This window comes from Scyliorhinus torazame, chromosome 12 (genome assembly GCF_047496885.1).
Source record: "Scyliorhinus torazame isolate Kashiwa2021f chromosome 12, sScyTor2.1, whole genome shotgun sequence".
NCBI lineage: Eukaryota > Metazoa > Chordata > Chondrichthyes > Carcharhiniformes > Scyliorhinidae > Scyliorhinus > Scyliorhinus torazame.
In genome coordinates this window covers 229,206,591-229,224,539 of record NC_092718.1, presented here as the reverse complement: position 1 = coordinate 229,224,539, position 17,949 = coordinate 229,206,591, and the positions used below count along the sequence as shown (strand labels likewise).

Below are 17,949 nucleotides of genomic sequence, written 5' to 3'. Positions count from 1 at the left end.
GAAGGACACAAATGAAATGTGGAACTTGTTCAAGGAACAGGTACTACGTGTCCTTGATATGTATGTCCCTGTCAGGCAGGGAAGAGATGGTCGAGTGAGGGAACCATGGTTGACAAGAGAGGTTGAATGTCTTGTTAAGAGGAAAAAGGAGACTTATGTAAGGCTGAGGAAACAAGGTTCAGACAGGGCGTTGGAGGGATACAAGATAGCCAGAAGAGAACTGAAGAAAGGGATTAGGAGAGCTAAGAGAGGGCATGAATAATCTTTGGCGGGTAGGATCAAGGAAAACCCCAAGACTTTTTACACATATGTGAGAAATATGAGAATGACTAGAGCGAGGGTAGGTCCGATCAAGGACAGTCGCGGGAGATTGTGAATTGAGTTTGAAGAGATAGGAGAGGTCTTGAACGAGTACTTTTCTTCAGTATTTACAAATGAGAGGGTCCATATTGTTGGAGGGGACATTGTGAAACAGGCTGGTAAGCTCAAGGAAATACTTGTTAGGAAGGAAGATGTGTTGGGCATTTTGAAAAACTTGAGGATAGACAAGTCCCCCGGGCCTGACGGGATATATCCAAGGATTCTATGGGAAGCAAGAGATGAAATTGCAGAGCCGTTGGCAATGATCTTTTCATCCTCACTGTCAACAGGGGTGGTACCAGGGGATTGGAGAGTGGCGAATGTCGTGCCCCTGTTCAAAAAAGGGAATAGGGATAACCCTGGGAATTACTAGGATCTCTGAGCATCTGGAAGACACTGCTTGATTAGGGATAGTCAGCACGGATTTGTGAGGGGTAGGTCTTGCCTTACAAGTCTTATTGGAGTCTTTGAGGAGGTGACCAAGCATGTGGATGAAGGTAAAGCAATGGATGTAGTGTACATGGATTTTAGTAAGGCATTTGATAAGGTTCCCCATGGTAGGCTTATGTAGAAAGTAAGGAGGAATGGGATAGTGGGAAATTTGGCCAGTTGTATAACGAATTGGCTAACCGATAGAAGTCAGAGGGTGGTGGTGGATGGCAAATATTCAGCCTGGATCCCAGTTACCAGTGGCGTACCACAGGGATCCGTTCTGGGTCCTCTGCTGTTTGTGATTTTCATTAATGACTTGGATGAGGGAGTTGAAGGGTGGGTCAGTAAATTTGCAGACGATACGAAGACTGGTGGAGTTGTGGATATTGAGGAGGGCTGTTGTCGGCTGCAAAGAGACATAGATAGGATGCAGAGCTGGGCTGAGAAGTGGCAGATGGAGTTTAACCCTGAAAAGTGTGAGGTTGTCCATTTTGGAAGGACAAATATGAATGCGGAATACAGGGTTAACGGTAGGGTCCTTGGCAATGTGGAAGAGCAGGGAGATCTTGGGGTCTATGTTCATACATCTTTGAAAGTTGCCACTCAAGTGGATAGAGCTGTGAAGAAGGCCTATGGGTGTGCTCGCGTTCATTAACAGAGGGATTGAATTTAAGAGCCGTGAGGTGATGATGCAGATGTACAAAACCTTGGTCAGGCCACATTTGGAGTACTGTGTGCAGTTCTGGTCGCCTCATTTTAGGAAGGATGTGGAAGCTTTGGAAAAGGTGCAAAGGAGATTTACCAGGATGTTGCCTGGAATGGAGAGTAGGTCTTACGAGGAAATGTTGAGGGTGCGAGGCCTTTTCTCATTAGAACGGAGAAGGATGAGGGGCAACTTGATAGAGGTTTATAAGATGATCAGGGGAATAGATAGAGTAGACAGTCAGAGACTTTTTCCCCGGGTGGAACAAATCATTACAAGGGGACATAAATTTAAGGTGAATGGTGTAAGATATAGGGGGGATATCAGAGGTAGGTTCTTTACCCAGAGTGTAGTGGGGGCATGGAATGCACTGCCTGTGGAAGTGGTTGAGTCGGAAACATTAGGGACCTTCAAGCAGCTATTGGATAGGTACATGGATTACGGTAGAATGATATAATGTAGATTAATTTGTTCTTAAGGGCAGCACGGTAGCATTGTGGATAGCACAATTGCTTCAGAGCTCCAGGGTCCCAGGTTCGATTCCGGCTTGGGTCACTGTCTGTGCGGAGTCTGCACATCCTCCCCGTGTGTGCGTGGGTTTCCTCCGGGTGCTCCGGTTTCCTCCCACAGTCCAAAGATGTTTATCTTCCCACAGTCCAAAGAAGGGGCTGTTTAGCACAGGGCTAAATCGCTGGCTTTGAAGGGAGGCCAGCAGCACGGTTCAATTCCCGTACCAGCCTCCCCGAACAGGCGCCAGAATGTGGCGACTAGGGGCTTTTCACAGTAACTTCATTTGAAGCCTACTTGTGACAATAAGTGATTTTCATTTCATTTCATTTCATGTGCAGGTTAGGTGGATTGGCCATGATAAATTGCCCCTTAGTGTCCAAAATTGCCCTTAGTGTTGGGTGGAGTTACTGGGTTATGGGGATAGGGTGGAGGTGTTGACCTTGGGTAGGGTGCTCTTTCCAAGAGCCAGTGCAGACTCGATGGGCCGAATGGCCTCCTTCTGCACTGTAAATTCTATGATAATCTATGATTAATCTCGGACAAAGCTTCGTCACAACATCGTGGGCCGAAGGGCCTGTTCTGAGCTGTATTTTTCAATGTTCTATGATTCACTTGGGTGAGAATTGGTGCAGGTAAAATTGCAAGGCAAGGGATAGGGAATGGTCTTTGGCACCAGCTCCCAGTGCAAGGGCGATTCATCTCCAGCAGAACACAGGGCAGGATTTTCCGGTCCCCCAGCGCTAGCAGCGCTGAAAACTATCCCGCCATTAAACGGGATTCTGCTTCATTTCGGGTCCTGAGTGAGCAAGGTCCCACCGAGGCTGCACTTAGTCCCATGTCCTGCACTAACGAGCTTTGCTCACCAGTGTAGGAAGAGATTGGGCATCATTTTTAAATGGCACCTCGATCTCCAGATGCCCCACAGAGTGTACAGACCCTCCCAATGCCCCACTCACCGAAAGGGGGCCATCAAGCCCCCAGAACCCTACCTCATAAGGGCAGGGCACCCCCACGTCTGATCCCCAATGCAGGCAAAATGCCACCTGAACACCCTGGGAAAGTCCCTACCAGGCTGGCAGTACTACCTGGGCACCCTGGCAGTGCCAGTATGGCACCCAGGTGACACTGCCAGGGTGCCCGGCTGGGAGTGCCACAGTGCCTAGGTGGCACCAGGGGTGCCAGTGTACAATCTTGCCCAGAGCCTGATCACCCAGGGGCCCCCGATCACCTGGGAGACCCTCCCAGATATGCCTGGTCCATGTTGATGGAACCCAGTGCTAAACGGCGCTCGCTTGGAGTCTCTGAGGCACAGGGGTTAGATCCCACTCCTCGGGTAACTCTGACGAGAGTTGATTCAAGTGAGCCTGACTACGCAATTGAATACGTAGATTTAGGCCCCATTGTGGGTGGGATCCAGATTGTGACGCCTCGTGAGAACCCGTTAAATCTCGTGAGGCATGATGAGGCCAGTAAATGTCATGAAAGGTTTCTTGTGAGGTTTACTGGCCTTGACGTATCCCAAGTGTGGCGCAACAAGGCTGGTAGATCATGGCCAGAATCTTAATTGCTTAAGTTGCTGTCGCGGATTAATGTTATTATAATAATAATGTTTATTGTCACAAGTAGGTTCACATTAACACTGCAATGAAGTTACTGTGGAAATCCCCGAGTCGCCACTTTCCAGCACCTGTTCAGATACACAGAGGGAGAATTCAGAATGTCCAATTTACCTAACAACACAGGCGGGATTCTCTGCGAACCGGTGGGGCGGGCCAATCCAGCGCCGAGGAGTGGCCTGAACCACTCCTGCGTCGGGCTGCCCCGAAGGTGCGGATCCTCCGCAACTTCAGGGGCGAGGCCAGTGCCAGTGTTTGGCGCCACGCCAGCTGGCGCAGAAGAACTTGGCGCCACCCCAACCGGCGGCAAAGGGCCTCCGCCGGCCGGCGCGAGTTGCCGCATGCGCGGTAGCGTCAGCGTGTGCTGGCATCATCCCAGCGCATGCGCTGGGGGGTTCTTCTCCGCACCGGCCGTGGCGGATTTTGACAGCGGCCGGTGCGGAGGGAAAGAGTGCCCCCATGGCACAGGCCCGCGTGGGGCCGATCGTGGGCCAGGCCACCGTGGGGGCACCCCCTGGGGCCAGATTCCCTCGCGCCCCCCCGAGGACTCTGCAAGCCGCCCGTGGAGCTAGGTCCCGCCGGTAAGGACCTGTTGTGATTTACGCCGGCGAGACCCACCGAACGTGGGCCGGAGAATCACCACAGGGGCCGCTGCCAGCAGCCGCCGACCGGCGCGCTGCGATTCCTACCCCCGCCAAAACTCCGGCGCCGGAGAATTTGGCAGACGGCAGGGGCAGGATTCACGCCGCCCCCCGGGGATTCTTCGACCTGGCGGGGGGTCGGAGAATCCCGCCCCACATCTTTCGGGACTTATGGGAGAAAACTGGAGCACCCGGATAAACCCACGCAGACACAGGGAGAACGTGCAGACTCCGCACAGACAGTGACCCAAGCCGGGCGGCACGGTAGCACAGTGGTTAGCACTGTTGGTTCACAGCTCCAGGGTTCCGGGTTCGAATCCCAGTTTGGGCCACTGTCTGTGTGGAGTCTGCATATTCTCCCCGTGTCTGTGTGGGTTTCCTCCGGGTGCTCCGGTTTCCACCCACAGTCCAAAGATGTGCAGGTTAGGTGGATTGGCCATGCTAAATTGCCCTCAGTGTCCCAAAAGGTTAGGTGGGGTTACTGGATTATGGGGATAGGGTGGAGATAAGGTGCTCTTTCCAAGGGCTGGTGCAGACTCGCTGGGCCGAATGTCCTCCTTCTGCACTGTAAAGATTCTAAATTCTAATTGAACCTGGGATCCTGGAGCTGTGAAGCAACAGTGGTACCCACTGTGCTCCGTGTCGCCCATAATAGTAATCAAGCCAGTGTTGAGGTTTATTTGGCTTTAAGTCAGAGTGTTTACTGCAAAGATGAAGTAGTGACTGGCCCTTTATAACATGCGACAAGCGCCAGCAAGCTGACAGTTAATCATTATGTGGAGATGCCGGCGTTGGACTGGGGTGAGCAGAGTAAGAAGTCTTACAACACCAGGTTAAAGTCCAACAGGTTTGTTTCAAACACTAGCTTTCGGAGCACTGCTCCTTCCTCAGGTGAATGAAGGAGCCTGAGGAAGGAGCAGTGCTCCGAAAGCTAGTGTTTGAAACAAACCTGTTGGACTTTAACCTGGTGTTGTAAGACTTCTTACTGAGTTAATCATTCGGCTGTTACCTGGGAATTCATCATCTTTCTCTTCCATCTCATTGTTGTTGTTGCTGTTCTTGTTGCTTTGCTTGGGTATTTCTGAAATGATCACAACCATATTATAGTCAGTACCGACCCTTCAAGCAAAGAACAAATTCCTCCACAAATTCCTCAGAGTTTCAATTTCTATTTTAAACAATTTTTGCTCATGTGAACTTCATGAATTATCTTCCCACTTTGCATTGCCCCTTTCGGCTGTCGCAGTATGTCCTTTACCAGTTTCTTAATTTATGGAACTTCCTTCTCCCCTAGTTGCTTCCCCTCGTGCAATTGCAGCAAACTATGGGCTGGCTTCTATGGAACCCCAGCCACAGGTTTCTTGTTGGTGGGACTCTCTCTTCACGCAGCTTGCCATTGAAGCCACCCCACGCCACCAGCAAACCTGCGAGCGGGACGTGCTGCCAGCGGGGAAAGTAAATTGCAACAGCTGGTGAATTCCGGCCAATGTGCAATACTTACCAGCATAACAACAACCTATATGGAGCCTATAATCTGGTAAAACCTTCCAAGGCACTTCTCAACACTATGAGTGGAAGATACGATTGGGAAGGCCACCACTTGCAAGTTTCCCACTTTCAGCGGTAGGGAGAACATAGAACTTATTTTAGGTAACACACAGTCTGCCCATGGCAGTGAACTATGTACACTTCACAATCCCCATGGGGACAATCATCATGCTGGTACCTGTTCGGGCCGGCTTTTATGCTGAATCTTACAAGATCCAGCTGAGTGGGCCTCCGTCCATTACTGGAGAAGCCCGTAATACTATTAAAAATTGAATTATCTTCCCACTTGGCAACGCCCTTTAGACGGGGGATCAATAACGGTTTCCCTGTGGGTCTCGTGGGGGTCATCACACCCTTCTCCCCCCAAAGTTCCTCCTCTGCAATCATCTGTAGAGGCCTTCTGTGCCGCTTCGCACGTGGCTGTGCCTCCGCCTGCGGTGCATATGGGTCGAGTGGTGTGTCACAATTTGTGGACCGGCTTTTTCTACAGGATCTCCAGAGGGTTATTGCTGGGATTTTGATCCTGGACATGGCATCGTATATCTGTGCAGACACCTTGATGTCCATCTCTGAGCCGTGGTCATCTTCGTCCTGATGATACCCAGGTGTTGGGCCATGGTTGGTTGCACTTCTTGGTTCAGGAGTTGTTCCTAGTTCGGCGGAGGTATCGACGTCCCTGGTCGGGCGTCTCTCGTGCTTGCTTCATTCGGTGGTCCATGTGTTTATGAAGGGCCTTTCCTTGGACCTTAACCCTTTTTGATACAGGCCCTGCTTTCTCCAATATGACCCTTGAGAGCCAGTGGGCATCATCTTCCAAATGTTGACATAAACTGTGGCCCCCAGTTGAAAATCCCGCCCTGGCGTCCTGTGGCCATGATACCTTCACTGCAAGTCTTGCTGCAGCTCTACTTTCCTGACCAGGTTTGAGAAAGTCAGGCTGAATCAGGTTCTGAGGTGTTGGCTAATCAGTAGCTCTGTTGTAACATGTGGCGTGCTCCTATAGTTAAAAAAGAATCTCACCAGTCGCATGTCCAGAAAGCCCTTGGTCTGCTTCTACACGCTTCACTGTCTGGAGCATCCGTTCCAAAAACTACAGGAACTGAGTGTTGAAGGTGGCATCCTCCTGTGGGGAGTACGTGTGGTCATCCCACTGCCAGGCCAGGAATTGATCCTGAAGGACTTACGCAGTGGTTACCCAGGGGCTTCAAAAATGAAGATGCTGGCACCAAGCCATGTCTGGTAGCTTGGATTCAATGGGAACATCGAGCGAGTCATGTGTAGTTGCCTGGTGTGCCATTGACCCATCTATGGGACAGCACCAGCCGATGGCATCGGGGGAAGCATCACATATGAGGAAGAGAGGCCGTGTTGGGTCATAATGTGTGTAGTTCGGAGGATAAAAAATGCCTCCACTCCACCGAATGCCTTCTCCTGCGGAATATGCCAGGCGTTCTTTTGGTTCTTCTTTAACAAGATGTGCAGAGGTGCAACAGAGTGGCGAAATTTGCAATGAATTTCCCGTTGTAATTTACGAAGTCTAAAAATGACCTTAGTTCAATGGTAGTCCTTAGAGTTGGGGCCCCTTTTATGGTCTGAGCCTTTGCCTCCACAGGGTGCAGGCCATCTTTGTCCACCCCAAGTGTGTCACAGCTTTCGCTCTAAAAATGCATTTGCCTCTTTTCACGTGGGTGCCAACCTGGGAGAATCGTCTGAGGACGTCCTCTAAATTATCCCTATGCTCCTTTGCGGTGGTCCCTGTAATGAGCACATCGCCTAAATACGCCGGCACCTTGCGTGGTCCATGAAGTATGCCTTCCATCACCCTTTGAAAGATTGCAGGAGCTGAAGAGAACCCAGAATGGGAGGCCAGTATATTTGAGTAGCACCCTGTGGGTGTTTATAGTCGCATACCTCCTAGATACAGAGTCCAGTTCCAATTGCAGATATGATTGGCTCATATCAAGTTTTGTAAAGAAGCATTCTCCAACCAGTTTCGCATATAGGTCATCTACACAAAACATAGGGTAACGGTCCAGGTGGGATGCCTTGTTCGCAGTTAGTTTGTAGTCCCCACAGAGGCGAACAGACTTGTCCAAATTTATTACTGGTACTACGAGTGCGACCCACTCAGCAAATCGCACTGAGTGTATGATGCCCAGGTCTTCCAGGCACCACAATTCAACATCTACCTTAGCGAGTATGGTGTAAGGAATCAGCCGTGCTCTGAAGTGTCTGGGCTGAACTTCTCGGTCTATGTCGATGGGTGCCTTGGCTCCCTTTACCTTGCCCAGGCCCTCCTGGAATACCTCTGGATAATTACCGAGTGCCTCATACTACAGGTTTCCAGTGCCCACCTGACAAATCTGCTGCCAATTATAGGTGGAAGCCATCTTAGCAGTAGTTAGGAGGTACTCGGAGTCTCCTGTATGAGATCTATTAAAGGAGAAAGAAACTCCAGATGGAGTTCTATCTGATATCAACAAGGACAGCGGTAGGCAACTGTCCAGGATCAGGGGTATATTCTACGAACAAGGAGAAAAGGCCAGGAGGCTGCTTGCACACCAGTTGAGGTGACAGGCAGCAGTGAGGGAAATTAGGCAGATAAAGGACCAAGTAAGGTGAACGGAGCGTTCAAATTCTTCTATTAGAGGCTATACAGATTGGAACCTCCGGGAAGAGACTCTGTTCCTGAGAGACCACCCGAGATGCCATCATGCCTGGTCCATGTGTCATGTGAGAGTACCTTTAAGAAATGGGTGTCTATAAAAATAGCTGTAGTGGGTGTGTCTTTAAGAAATGGGTGTTTATCAGTGATGTCAGAGTGTGGGTGGAGCTGGGCTGTCTGTCTGCTTTTACTTTCGTTTTAGGCTTTTTGCTACAGGGTGTGTTTGGTTTTGTTTTAGTTTTTGAGAAGCTGCAGTCACAGCAGGATGCGTGTGAATCTCTGCAGGTTGGGGAATATTCATTTGGTGATTTGAAAGTGGTAACTGTTCCCAGTAGAGAAGTTAAACCTGATATCTTTCTGTAAAAAGGGTTATTTTTGTGTCTTATGGATGTTGCAAGAAAAGATTAAGAGTTACTTATAGCGTACTATATTCTTTGGGGATTTATTGGTGTTGATAGTTGTTAAGATGTTTACTGTGGGTTTATAAAGTGTTAACTGGTTTCATAAATAAACCTTGTTTTAATTTAAATCATAGAATTTACAGTGCAGAAGGAGGCCATTCGGCCCATCGAGTCTGCACCGGCTCTTGGAAAGAGCACCCTACCCAAGGTCAACACCTTCACCCTGTCCCCATAACCCAGTAACCCCACCCAACACTAAGGACAATTTTGGACACTAAGGGCAATTTATCATGGCCAATCCACCTAACCTGCACATCTTTGGACTGTGGGAGGAAACCTGAGCACCCGGAGGAAACCCACACACACACGGGGAGGATGTGCAGACTCCGCACAGACAGTGACCCAAGCCGGAATCGAACCTGGAACCCTGGAGCTGTGAAGCAATTATGCTGCCCACAATGCTACCGTGCTGCCCTTAAATGTACTGTAGATCTCTGTTGCATCACACCTGCAGAGTAAGCCAGTGTGTTCCCCATAACAACAATCTATTAAATGTTGTGAGTCAGGTGAACTCCATGATACACTTTGCGGTTCTCTCAACCCTGGCCCATAACACATATTTCTGGACTGTACCCAGTCGAGTTCTCGCAGGTGCAGCCGTTGACTCCCAGGTGAAAGCAGCATCCGGGTATTTAATGAGTCAAATGATTCATTTGAAAATCATTATCTGCATCACACCCAGTGAGGGCAAGATCCAGTCGATCCGGACGGAGCGAGTCGGGTTGTTCGTGATCAACCCAGCACGGTGTCCGATTTGGGGCTCTCGTGGGATTTACCTGTTCAGCCTGGCTCCGCATCGGGCACAAAAAATGTCATCAATGTATCTGGTGTGTAACGTTGGTTGAAGGTACTGTGCGGTGAGGTCTTGTTCAAACTTGTGCATGAAGATGTTGGAATATTGAGGTGCGAATTTGGTACCCATGGCTGTTCCGTGTGTCTGGATGAAGAACTTGTTGTCGAAAATGAAGACGTTGAATCATGGTCTTACATGTGATTGGAAATTAGTTGGATAAGCGGGGGGGGGGGGGGGGTAACAACTTACGAGTTGAACAGTACGGGTTATATAGAACATACAGTGCAGAAGGAGGCCATTCGGCCCATCGAGTCTGCACCGACCCACTTAAGCCCTCACTTCCACCCTATCCCCGTAACCCAGTAACCCCTCCTAACCTTTTTTGGTCACTACGGGAAATTTATCACGGCCAATCCACCTAACCCGCACGTCTTTGGACTGTGGGAGGAAACCGGAGCACCTGGAGGAAACCCACGCACACATGGGGAGAACGTGCAGACTCCTCACAGACAGTGACCCAGCAGGGAATCGAACCTGGGACCCTGGCGCTGTGAAGTCACAGTGCTATCCACTTGTGCTACCGTGACGCCCTGTTAGTTGAGATGGAGCAGAGGGGGGCTTTCAAATATCGGTTTCAATGATTTTGGTTTTTTAACGTCGCATGGGAATCATCCAGCTAGCAGGAATGCTGATTAATGGAAGTGGGAGAGGAAGCTATGATTGGCTATGGGGGGGGGGTTAGTTTTCCTGGTTCTTAGTTTTGATGGGGGTAATATTGGGATGTTGGGTATTTCTTTGGGAGAGGTGGGGATGGGAAGGAAGAAATGGGCTGCAGGCGTTGAAGGTCTTTTTATGGAGTCATCGTGCGGCGGGAGGAGACAAACACCTTGAGGGGACCTGAGGATTGAACGGGCCGAACAAGAGGTCCCACATGTTCGCCCACTTAAAAAGTTTGAAGGCAGAATGGTGTTTATGCAGGAAACTCATCTTAAGATCAAAGACCAAACGAGGTTGAGAGAGGGATGGGTGGAACAAGTGTTCCACTCGGGGTTGGACCTGGTGATGAGATAGGCGGCAGTCTTCATTAGCAAAAGGGTGGGGTTTTCAGCGATGAACATAGTGGGAGATCCATGGGGTAGGTACGTGATGGTAAATGGTATATTGGAAGGTACACCCGTGGTTTTGGTTAATGTTTATGCCCCCAATTGGGATGAAGCTGACTTTGTGAAGAAGCTGTTGGCTAATATCCCGGATGTGGTACATAGGAACATAGGAATTAGGAGCAGGATAGGCATTCAATCAGATCCTGGCTGATCTCTTCCTGGTCTCAAATCCACCTCCCCACCTGTTCCCCATATCCCATTTTATATCAGAAATATATCCATCTCCTTCTTGAAACCAGTTAATGATTCAGGTTCCACCGCAATATGGAACAGCGAGTTCCACAAATTCACCACCCTCTGCGAGAAGTAGTTCCTCCTCGTCTCAGTTCTAATCTACCGCCTCTCAACCTGTGACCTCTCGTTCCAGATTGCCCCACAAGGGGGAACATTTGGTCTACGTTTGCTTTATCAATCCCTTTTTGTATTTTATACACCCTGATCAGATCCCCTCTCATTCTTCTAAACTCCAGTGAGTATAAATCCAAACTGTTCAATCTCTCCTCATACGTCAACCCTTTTATCTCTGGAATGAATCTAGTGACCCTCCTCTGAACTGCCTTCAATGCCACCACATCCTTCCTCAATAAAGGAGACCAAAACTGGACACAATATTCCAGATTCGTCTATGTTCCTATCTTCTATGTGGTCTCACCAACACCCTATACAATTGCAACAACATTTCTCTACTTTTATACTCCAGCCCTTTTGCAATAAACGCTAACATTCAATTTGCCTTTTTAATCACATGCTGTACCTGCATACCGACTTTCTACGATTCATGAATAAAGTCACCCAGATCCCTCTGCCCAGACGTATTTTCAATCTGCTCTCCATTTAGATAATAATTTGCTTTTATATTATTTCAGTTAAAATGGATAACCTCACATTGAGACACACATGGATACACATTAGTTGATCGCGAGTGGAGATTTTGATATGGTGCTTAACCCTGTGCTGAACCCGTTGTGTTCCAGATCTCAGAAAGTGTTTGGGATAGCGAACAAATGTGGTGCGTGGTGGTTTGTGCACCTGACAGCGAAAGAGATTGTTTTCTCACATGTACATCTGGGGCGAGATTCTCCGACCCCCCGCCGGGTCGGAGAATCGCCGGGGGCTGGCGTGAATCCCGCCCCCGCCGTTTGCCGAAGTCTCCGGCACCGGATATTCGGCGGGGGCGGGAATCGCGCCGCGCCGGTTGGCGGGGCCCCCCGCTCAATTCTCCTACCCGGATGGGCCGAAGTCCCGCCGCTAAATTGCCTGTCCCGCCGGCGTAAATTAAACCACCTACCTTACCGGCGGGACAAGGTGGCGCGGGCGGGCTCCGGGGTCCTGGGGGGGGCGCGGGGCGATCTGGCCCCGGGGGGTGCCCCCACGGTGGCCTGGCCCGCGATCGGGGCCCACCGATCCGCGGGCGGGCCTGTGCCGTGGGGGCACTCTTTCCCTTCCGCCTCCACCACGGTCTCCACCATGGCGGAGGCGGAAGAGACTCCCTCCACTGCGCATGCGCGGGAAACTGTCAGCGGCCGCTGACGCTCCCGCGCATGCGCCGCCCGGAGATGTCATTTCCGCGCCAGTTGGCGGGGCAACAAAGGCCTTTTCCGCCAGCTGGCGGGGGCGGAAATTCGTTCGGCGCCGACCTAGCCCCTCAAGGTTGGGGCTCGGCCCCCAAAGATGCGGACCATTCCGCACCTTTGGGGCGGCGCGATGCCCGTCTGATTTGCGCCGTTATGGGCGCCAGTCGGCAGACATCGCGCCGTTTCCGGAGAATTTCGCCCCTGGTGTACTCTGAATCGATTTTCAAATTATAGATAAGTTGTTGATGTCGGGGTGGTAGGTTCGGAATATTTGGTGATCGTTTTATCAGATCGCACACCACATATTTTGGATATGTGTGTGGAGAGGGGGGTATCTCAACATCCACAGTGGAGGTCAAATGTAGACGTGCTGGCGGAAGAGGGGGCTTGTGCAAAGATTGAAGCTCCTACAGTGAGATCAACAAGAATGAGGTGACCTCACCTTCCATACTTCGGGAGGCGCTGAAGGCAGTAGTCAGTGGAGAGCTCATTTTGATTAAGGCTCATAAAGACAAAATAAAAAGGATGGAAAGGCTGAGGCTGGTGGAAGCCATCTTAGCAGTTGTTAGAAGGTACTCAGAGGCTCCTGAAGGGGATCTATTAAAGGAGAAAGAAACTCCAGATGGAGTTCTATCTGATATGGACGAGGAAAGCGGCAGGGAATCTGTCCAGGACCAGGGGTATATTCTACGAATACGGAGAAAAGGCCAGGAGGCTGCTTGCGCACCAGTTAAGGTGACAGGCAGCAGAGAGGGAAATTAGGCAGATAAACGACTTTGGAGGAAGGGTGGTCGTTGACCCAAGTAAGGTGAATGGAGCGTTCAAATTCTTCTATCAGAGGCTAAACAGATTGGAACCACGGGGAAGAGACTCGGGTATGAAGCAGTTTCTAGACAGCTTAAACTTCCCGGTGTTGAAGGAGGAGAAAATGCAAGGGTTGGGAACCCAGTTGGGCTGGACAAGATGATGGGAGGCATTAGGATGATGCAACCTGGGTGGGACCAGTGGAATTGTCAAAGGTTTGCCACAATATCGGGGCCACTCCTGGTTTAACTGTTCAACAACTCAATGAAAAAGGGGGAGCTTCCACCCACATTAGCACAGGCCGCGATTTCACTGATTCGTAAGAACGACAAAGATCCAGTGGACTGTGGGTCCTATCAACCAGTTTTGCTTCTCAATGGGGATATGAAGTTGTTGGCCAAGGTTTTAACGATCTGCCTAGAAGATCAGATACCAGGGGTGATAGCGCAGGATTAGGCAGGGTTTGTAAAGGGGCGGCAGTTATCATCAAATATCAGGAGGTTGTTAAATGTGGTTATGACGCCCCTGTCAGGCCGGAGGTAATAATATCTATGGACACTGAAAATGCTTTCAAGCGGGTTGAGTGGGAGTATCTTTCCAAAAATTGGGGCGGTTTGGTCTTGGGCCAGGGTTTGTTTAGTCTGTTTTATAGCACCCTCACAGCTAGTGCGCATACAAACAATATCAGTTTGGGTTAGTTTAGCTTACAGCGAGGAACAGGGGGTGTTACATTGTCCCTGATGCTCTTCGCACTGGCAATTGAGCCACTGGTAATGGTGCTTAGGGCATCAATAGAGTGGATAGGAATTGAGAGTGGAAGGGTGTAGGCATAACTAGGGCTGTAGATAGAGCTGTAAACTAAATAGTGGGTCAGAGGGTTCAGTTGTCTGGAGAATTAGAAAATCAAAGTTAAAAGAGAAGGTAGAAGTGCAGGCCAATGATGAGTTAAAGGAGCCGAGGGCTCAGGAGAGGTTAGTAAAGTTTCCAGACCACGTAATAGAATAGAGAGTAGAGAAGGTGGCAGGGTTCGAACTTCAGGCAGAGCAAAAAAAGTGACAAATATGAGAAGTAATAATAGGAAACAAAGAAATGGCAGAAGAACTGAATAGTTACTTTGCATCAGTCTTCACGGTGGAAGACACCAGTGGGATGCCAGAGCTCCAGGAGAACCGGGGGCAGAGGTGAGTATAATGGCCATAACTAAGGAGAAGGTTCTGGGGAAACAGAAAGCTCTGAAGGTGGATAAATCACTGGACTACACCCAGGTTTCTAAAGAAGATAGCTGACGAAATTGTGGAGGCATTGATGGTAATCTTTCAGGAATCACTGGAGGCAGGGAAGGTCCCAGAGGACTGGAAAATGGCTAATGTAACACCCCTGGAAGGAGGCAAAAGGCAGGAAATTATAGGCCGGTTAGCCTGACTTTGGTCATTGGTAAGATTTTACAGTCCATTATTAAAGATGAGATTGTGGAGTACTTGAAAGTGAATGATAAAATAGGACTGAGTCAGCATGGTTTTGTCAAAGGGAGCTCATGTCTGACAAATCTGTTAGAGTTCTTTGAGAAGGTAACAAGGAAGTTAGACAAAGGAGAAACTGTGGACATGATCTATTTAATGTTCCAGAAGGCCTTTGACAAGGTGTCGTAGAGGAGATTGTTAAATAAGTTAAGGGCCCATGGTGTTAAGGGTAAGATCCTGGCATGGATAGAGAATTGGCTGACTGGCAGAATGCAGAGTGGGATAAAGGGGTATTTTTCAGGATAGCAGCCGGTGACAAGTGGTGTTGGTGCTGGGACCACAACATTTCACAATATACATTAATGATCTGGAAGAAGGAACTGAAGGCACTGTTGCTAAGTTTGCAGATAATACAAAGATATGCAGAGGGACAGGTAATATTGAGGAAGCAGGGGGGCTGCAGAAGGACTTGGACAGGCTGGGAGAGTGGGCAATGAAGTGGCAGATGGAATACAATGTGGAAAAGGAGATCAGGATTAGACAAGGGAGTTAAAAATGTTCCTTACACCAGGCTGGCAATGCCAAGGTTCTTGGGGGAATACCAGGGTACCACCCTGCTCTGCCCCTGACTACCCTGGGGTCGCTCATGGCCTGAGAGACCCCCCGAGGTGCCATTGTGCCTGGTCCATGTTTCTGGACTGTACCCTGTCGAGGTCTCGCAGGCGCAGACCTTGACTCCCAGGAGCCGGGTGAAAGCAGCATCCGGGTATTTAAATGAATCGGTGTCCGATTTGGGGCTCTCGTGGGCTTCAGCCTGGCTCCGCATCGGGCACAACGCGGTGGCTGAATCGTGCCCAGTAACTTACCTTTACGATGCTTTAATTATCCCTTCTGAAACCAGAGTGCCTCCCTGTCTTTTAAACCAGGATTTGTTTTTAATATTACTGCAGCAGTCACACACACTAACCCTGGGTTTTACCCATTACTGCACCAGCTACATAGATTACAATGTGTGTCAGAAATGTCTTCATCCATCACACAGGAAAATCCATATCAAAATGTTCAGAACTTTTCCTTATTGTAATTCCATCGGATTATTATTAAAGCTAATGCTGACAAGTAAATAGATTTATTATCTTAATTTTAGTTATAGTTTGAACATCACAGTGCTAAATTAATACACAACAGTAACCGGTCTAGAGTCTGGAATTTCTTTTAATCTGCAAATAGCCTGTGTATCATGTGGTGGTCCATTACCTGGGAAATCACGGTCTTCGTTGTTGTTGTTATTGTTGTTGTTGTTGTTATTGTTGTTGTTGTTGTTATTGTTGTTGTTGTTGTTGTTGTTATTTTTGTTGCTGTTGTCTTTTACTGAAATTGCAACAAATTATTATCACCACCAAGGATATTATCACCTTCAGCTCAAAACAAAACCATTTGTAATGTATTTTTCTTCATTCACCCAGCGGATATGTCCCACTGGCTAGGCCAGCATTTATTGCCCATCTCTAATTGTCCTTGAACTGAATGGCTTGCTCGGCCATTTCAGTTCAAGGGCAGCTAAGAGTGGAGCTGTGGGTTTGAAGTCACATATAGGCGAGATCAGGTAAGGACGACAGATTTCCTTCCTAAAGGACATTAGTGAACCAGTTGGGTTTTTTTATGACAATCGTTTCATGGTTATCATTAGAATTTTAATTTTTATTGAATTCAAATTTCACCATCTGCAATGGAGGGATTACAAACCTGGGTCCCAGAGCATCACCCTCGGTCTCTGGATTACTGGTCCAGTGAAAATCTCACTGTGCCATCGCCTTCCCGGTTTACTGCGTACATCAACCTTTGATCACTGGTAGCTCTCTCACCGCTGAGTCAGAAGGTGTGTTCCAACTCCAGTAATCCAGGTTGACTTCAGCAATGAAGAACACATAATAGCAAATTTGCACAGATAAGATTCACATGCAAAAATATAATAGACTGTTTATTGTGCTTGTTGGTTAAGGGGCCAGGGCACCAGGAAGAACTTCTCTGCTCATTTCAGGTTTTCTGGGTTAAGATCAAAGACAGCAGGCTGAATCCTTTGCTGAAGGATTTCAGGTGTCTGTTGTTTGACATACATAGGTACAAATGAGACAGAGGTAGTCTGTCCTCATGAGGATGAAATGATCAGTAAAGTTAACAATAAAGGACCAGATTTGTGCCCCCATCCACCTCTAGACCTCCTCTTGTAGGGGGACAAGGGGAGTTAATATCGATGCAATGGTCTGTGGTTTGTAAGAAAGCATTGGCTTCACTAACTGCCTGGAAGTTCAGAGTAAGATACGGGATTATTGACATAAAAGATATTTGGTGGATAATGTTTGAACTGCCTGATCTGCGGAGTATTTCGAGAATGTTCTGTTTTTATCCTGTTCTTTGTCCCTGTTTTAACATTTTACAATAACAAAACTGTCTATTGGAAAAATCATTACATTGCACTCTCTCGCGCATGCTCGCTGTCTCACTATCATGTGTTTGCGCTCTCATGCATACTAGCTCTCGAGCGCTCTCACTCTCTCATGCACATTTACTGTCTCGTTCTCTTGCGTGCGCTCCCTCTCTCGCGTGCACTCCCTCTCTCACAATGTGAGAAAAACCATTTTCATGCTGCGAGTGGCTAATGTCTGGAATACACTTTGAGAGTGTCTTTGAGTCAAGTTCAATCAAAGCGTACAAAGAGAATTACATTGTTATCTGAAAAGAAAGAATGTATGGTTTATAGGAAGAGGACAGGAGAATGGCACTAAGCGAATTTGTCATTCAGAGAGCTGGTACAGACTGGGTTGGCCAAATGACGTCCTTCTGCACTATTACAATTCTGCAAATCTACAAATCTTGCTGTATGTCCCAAATGTGGGGCTGGATTCTCCGATTTGGAGACTATGTCCCCATGCCGGCATGGGAACGGTTACGCCAGGAAAACTGGTGCGAAACGGCCACCGATCGTCCGTTTGGCTGGGGGCCAGCAGGGAGGCAGCGTAGAGCACCCGGCTCTAGCTTCCGATACGGCCTCGAGAATTGCCGGGGCTGTGGCTGCGCATGCTCTCGGCGGCGGCCCGCTAGGCCGCGTCGTGCTTCATGGCAGATGCCGCTCGTGGACCCGGCCCGTGAAATAGTGCCCCCCCTTCTTCCGTCCCATGTGCCCCGGACCGCCCCACCACAGTGCCCCAGCCCTGAATA

At 49.0% G+C, this 17,949-nt stretch overlaps 1 protein-coding gene across 1 annotated transcript in view; it reads right to left on the bottom strand.

Moving 5' to 3' along the window:
• Positions 1 to 17,949, bottom strand: part of LOC140387050 (integrin alpha-E-like) — a 434,586-nt gene that overhangs the window by 321,711 nt on the left and 94,926 nt on the right. Inside the window, exons 6-7 of the mRNA XM_072470061.1 lie at positions 15,988 to 16,101; positions 5,272 to 5,343 (exon numbers count right to left, since the gene is read on the bottom strand). Coding sequence (XP_072326162.1) covers positions 5,272 to 5,343; positions 15,988 to 16,101 — 186 coding nt within the window. The remainder of the gene's footprint in view (positions 1 to 5,271; positions 5,344 to 15,987; positions 16,102 to 17,949) is intronic.